The 5,472-nt window shown below is 40.4% G+C and overlaps 1 protein-coding gene across 3 annotated transcripts in view; it reads left to right on the top strand.

Moving 5' to 3' along the window:
- The window catches only part of espnla (espin like a), a 44,529-nt gene that overhangs the window by 23,362 nt on the left and 15,695 nt on the right, over positions 1–5,472 (top strand). For 2 of the 3 annotated variants that reach the window (XM_014011023.1, XM_014011021.1), the window contains exons 6-9: positions 346–510; positions 595–721; positions 859–1,028; positions 4,901–5,065. In XM_014011023.1, coding sequence (XP_013866477.1) covers positions 346–510; positions 595–721; positions 859–1,028; positions 4,901–5,065 — 627 coding nt within the window. The remainder of the gene's footprint in view (positions 1–345; positions 511–594; positions 722–858; positions 1,029–4,900; positions 5,066–5,472) is intronic. The other variant, XM_014011024.1, reaches the window with a different exon arrangement.

Raw genomic sequence — 5,472 nt, 5'->3', positions numbered from 1 at the left:
GGATGCATGGATGGATGAATGCATGGATGGATGGATACATGGATGGAAACATGGATGGATGGATGGATGGATGGATGGATGCATGGATGGATGGATGGATGGATACATGGATGGAAACATGGATGGATGGATGGATGGATGGATGGATTTTGGTCGAAGCTGTTAAAAATGATGAAAATAAGGATATCTATGCTGCTGTGTCATGCTGTAGAATGTGTTTCAGGATGTTTGAGAACAGATTAATAATAATAAATTGTCTTATTTTCTGCTGTTAAGTAAAATATCACAGATAAATAAACTCATGCTTGTCCTTTAAAGCCTTGTGGATGTGTGTGATGTGTCCAGACGTGCACAGATAAGCCCATCGAGTTCATCTCACCAGCGGAGGAAGAGGAGCTGAAGGTGAAGCCGACAGTATTGTTGCGACACAACAAGCAGGACTACTACGGGAGCCTGAGTAAGGACTGCAGGGTCAGGCACAGCAGGAACACTCACATGGATAGTTTAAAGGTAAATACTAAGTTTAGGTTGAAAAGTTATTTCCTTCTTTCAGCACTGATTTAAAATAGGATACTTTTTTTTTGTTCAAATGAGCAACCTGAGTGTGAGGAGTCACCACAGGCCAGATACCCTCAGGCCCCCSCTGCTCCTCCTTTACCCCCTACCCAGTCCGGCAGGACTGCAGTCGACAGAATAGAGCAAGTTCAAATTGCGACATCTGGTGAGAGAAACATTTCTTTATCTTGTTTAGTTACTTAGAAAAACAAAGCAACAAAGAGTTGATGCTGTTCACTGCTGGTGTTTATCTATCTGTGCTGCAATGAAGGGAAGATATATTACATTCATTTTGTGCTTCAGTTATTAAAGGTTTCCATCAATCCAAGGAGGCCGGGAGTGAGACACAGATCCCTGATGACAAACCATGTCTTGATAAGAAACTTCTGTCTGAAAGGAAACTGCTCGGTGACATGAAGTCCATTAAATCTTTGAGCGAGTCGGGAATGTCAGGAGTCTTCAGCGGACAAGCAGTAAGTCAAGTTTGTTTTCTACGGCATACAATACTGTGCAAAAGTGCTGAACCTGTTTTAATAATGTTTTCTTTCAAAGGAGCCAAAGCCTCTTGTAATCTTTTAAAGTGGTCCAGACACACAAACATGACTGACTGTCAAGCTTAAAATTTTAAACATTGGCTACTTTTCACTCATTTTTTAGATCGGTATGATATTTTTTCTTATCTGGGATAAGCAGCAAAAATGAACGTCTTCCATAGGGTGACTGGGCTCCGTCATCCGAAAGAATCTAGAGTAGCTCCTTCTCAACAAAAGGGATCACCTGAGGTGGTTCAAACATCTGATTAGAAAGCCTCCTGGACACCTCCCTTTAGAGGTTTTCCATCACTGGAAGGAGACCTCAGGGCAGACTCAGATTTTGCTGAAGGGATTTTCTACTCTGTGTGGCCTGGGAACGTCTGAGGATCTTCCAGGACTGAGAGTGTTGCCGAGTCCCAAACGATGGACATATCATATACAGTAGTCTTCATCTGTCCACACATCTGTAAACTTTCTCTTGTCTGGGCCATAACTTCTGATGAAAATTGAAACACATGGACTGTACTTATATATAGCATGTTTCTATCCAACCAGAAAGTGCTTTACACTACCATCTGTGCCCTCATTTATTCATTCACTCAGCACTCTACTACTGCTGTGTCTCAGTTCAGGGCCTCTGTCCTCCATAGTGCACATTTGTAGGCCAGTAATGTCATTGCACCACACCACAGGCTGGCCCATTTTGTGGGCTCCTTCTCATGCGGCCCACAAAACCATGAAAATGAAGGCTTCACCTGACTATCCTTGGCAGCTGACAAAATCCCAGGATTCGTTGTGTTGTCATCAATTTTTACAGAAAAAGGTGGAGTTTGGAATGTTGTCATGGCCGGAGACTTTGTTGTTTAGCAACTACTAATTAAATTTATGCATCATTGTGATGGTAAATAACCAAGTACTGATACTGGAGCTTTATATTACATATACAAATTATACAGACTTACAGTATGTACAAGCAGATCATTGTATAACAATGAATATGAATAGTGAAAGCCACACAAATATAGTTTATTGAAAACCTAAATAGAACTGGGGCCACATTAAAACAAAGTTTCACAATACAATTAAGAAGCCATAGAATTGACACTGGAGTTAAACCAAAGTTTTTAATGTTTTTTATTTATTTAAAAATACATTGAATTTTGGAAAGCTGTACCTCCTGTTGATCAAGATCGAGGATACAAGTGGCTGAAATGAGTTTCCTCCACAGGGTGTCTGGTAGGGCTTCATCTAATGACAATTGTGATGGTCGACTAATCTGCGATTATTTTTCCAATTAGTCGATTAGTCAACAATTATTTTTGTCACGACGTCCATCTAAGCATCCTGTGGGCTCACGTCCTGTTCCAGCTCCAGTACACGTCTCTTCTCACCTGTTCATCATACCTGTGAATGTCACCATGTTATCCAGTGTCTCTACTTTAACATAAGTTCTCCAGCTAAATAAAATAATCAATGAAACACATGAATTTGAACCTGAAAATTAATAGCTTACTCAGATGTATTTACATTAATGTAAACATAATAAAAATGAAAATATATAATACTTGCTTCCCAGCTAGAGGGGCTGGTAACCTGCCCTGCTGCAGTCCTAAATAAACTAAGAGGAATAACTTTGGTCAAAGTGACAGAGATGCATAAAAATAATCCATCCTGTTAGAAATCTTGCTGGATGTGACAAGTCTAAAATTATAAGACTTCAACGTCATCAAAAAACGGGAAAAGACGAGACAGGACAGAATATTTGAGTTTTATAATATATTAGCATGTATTCAGTGATTTAATATGAAGCGTTGGCGCAACTGATAGCTCTACGTCCAACAAACACTGTTTTCTGATGGTAAACTAACAAAACTTATAGACAGATGTCTTCAGCACAAAGTGATCAGTCAATGAAATTAAGATTTATAAGGCATCATCCTGACGAACAAGCTAACTTTATGAAACTTACCATCTGCAGAGGACGGTTGTAGCTTGTTAGCATTTCATGATGTCATCATGTTTTTACTGTCGCTGTCCTGCCATGGAATAACTGAGCCTGCACTTTACTTTCCTTGGCTGATTTGTGATAAAATGTAGCCCACTTTGGAAAGTTTATGTCTCATTTTTTTCCTCTTTGATGCAATCGTCTCTCTGCTCCACCATTATTATCGTTCTTCTTCTTTTGTAAACAAATCAGCTGCAGACAATAGAAGCGATTCTGCCCCCAGCAGTTCTTTCAATGCATTGCAGTTACAAATGAACATTTACAGTTATGTGGGTAAACAATGTGATGCATCGATATTAAAATTCCGCGTCGACTTATTTTCTTAATCAACGTTGTCGATTATACTGACTAATCATTGCAGCCCTAGTGTCTGGGCTCTCCCTTAGAGATGGAGTAAGAAGTCATCCAGGAGGGACTCAGAGTAGAGCCGCTGCTCCTCCACATTGAGAGGAGCCAGTTGAGGTGGCTCAGGCATCTGGTTAGGATGCCTCCTGGACACCTTGGTGTGAGGTGTTCCGGGCACGTCCCACTGGGAGGAGGCCTAGAGGAAGACCCAGGACATGCTGGAGGGACTGTGTTTCTCAGCTAGCCTGGGAATGCCTTGGAATTTGAATAAAAAATAATAATAAAAAAAAAAAAAATAATAATAATAATAATAGAAAAAAGAAAAAATAATTCTGTAGAGACTAATCAGTGCTTTATTTGTACACTGATGGATGGGACACACATCAGAGGCAATGAAGAGACTTGTCCTGGGACACTTTGACATGTGACTGAATAGTGGTGGAGTCAAACCTCCAAATATTTTTTTGGAGAACGACTGCCCTAACCACTACGCCAAATAGTCATCACTACACCGATTGTTGCATAAACTTTTCATCACCCTGGCTCCAAGGTAAAGGTCACAAATCAAGATTAAATGTTTCAAACAAGGTATTTTCTTCTCATGGACAGAATAGAATGTCTGACCTGCTCAAGGTTATTTAACAAAACTTGACGATGTGGGTATTAACAACACAGTGTTAAACAAGTTGGCATGGATTTCAATGAATAATAATGTCACAACGCATTAAGGCCTAATCAATCATTGCAATCATTCATTATGTGGATTTGTTCATAGAAAGCTCAGAGGTGATCTGCAGTGGTCCCACACTGATCTCAGATACCACATTGGGGGAATCTTGTGGGCGGCTGTGGTAGAGTGGTTAGGGGAACCGTCCTGGAACTGGAAGGTTGCCTGTTCGATCCCCGTCCAGTCGACTCAGTCGTTGTGTCCTTGGGCAAGACACCTCACCCGCCTTGCCTACTGATGGTGGTCAGAGAGTCCGGTGGCGCCTGTGTACGGCAGCCTCACTTCTGTCAGTGTGCCCCAGGGCAGCTGTGGCTACAATTGTAGTTTGCCATCATCAGTGTGTGAATGTGTGTGTGCATGGGTGAATGTCTGTAGTGTGAAGCGCTTTGAGTGTCCTGGATGGATAAAAAGGCGCTATACTGTAACTGTGCCATTGCTATAGATGGTGTATTGTTGTAAAATAGTTGTTGACAGGCTCATTTGATGTGGTACTTATTTCATTTTCAAAAACAAACTGCACACAGAGTCTTGTTATGTCAAATTTTACTACTAACTCATTGGAAATCAATTTGTTTTTTGTGGTCCTTTTTGCTAATACTGCAAAAAAGTGGAAAAGCTATGCAGTGAATAGCTTACAAAAAGTTTACAAGAAAGTCTGAGTCTTCTGAAGCAAAATATATGCATGAAGATTGCATGTTCTTTATTTAGTTAAATATAACTCTGGGCTCTCTCTAGAGTAAGATGGTGGTCTTGCCCACTGAAGAGGCCAACCTGTCGGACATTGACTATCTGGTGCCCACCCACGATGAGAGGGGTCACCCTATAGCTGAGTGGAAGAGGCAGGTGATGGTGAGGCAGCTACAGGCGAGGCTTCTGGATGAAGAGGATCAGAGGAGACGGGTAACACCACTGCAAAGACTGATGAGTGGATGATATTAATGTTGTTCTTTCCTGGGCCATTTTAATGAAATATCTTTATAATTAATCGTAAATTATTTGGTATTTTAAGAGATGACTGGACAGTTTGTCAGTTACCTTAATTGTCCCTCCAAAAATGAAGATGAAAATAAGGCATGAAACATTAAAAAATGATTCATTTTGTCTTTAAAGTAGATATAAACAAAAGAAGAGGAGATGCATCATGATGAGAAACATGGACCTGACTTAAATTCTTACATAGTTGGTTGTTAGCAGTGGTGGGCAGCGCTAATCTAAAAATTAGTTGCACTAACTTTAATATTTAGGTCCCCTAATTCTAAAGCACTAACACACTTTAAAAATGCAAAAGCTAATTCTAAAGCACTAAC

Source organism: Austrofundulus limnaeus, unplaced genomic scaffold (genome assembly GCF_001266775.1).
Source record: "Austrofundulus limnaeus strain Quisiro unplaced genomic scaffold, Austrofundulus_limnaeus-1.0 Scaffold76, whole genome shotgun sequence".
NCBI classification, from domain to species: Eukaryota; Metazoa; Chordata; class Actinopteri; order Cyprinodontiformes; family Rivulidae; genus Austrofundulus; species Austrofundulus limnaeus.
This window is presented reverse-complemented; position numbering and strand designations above follow the sequence as displayed.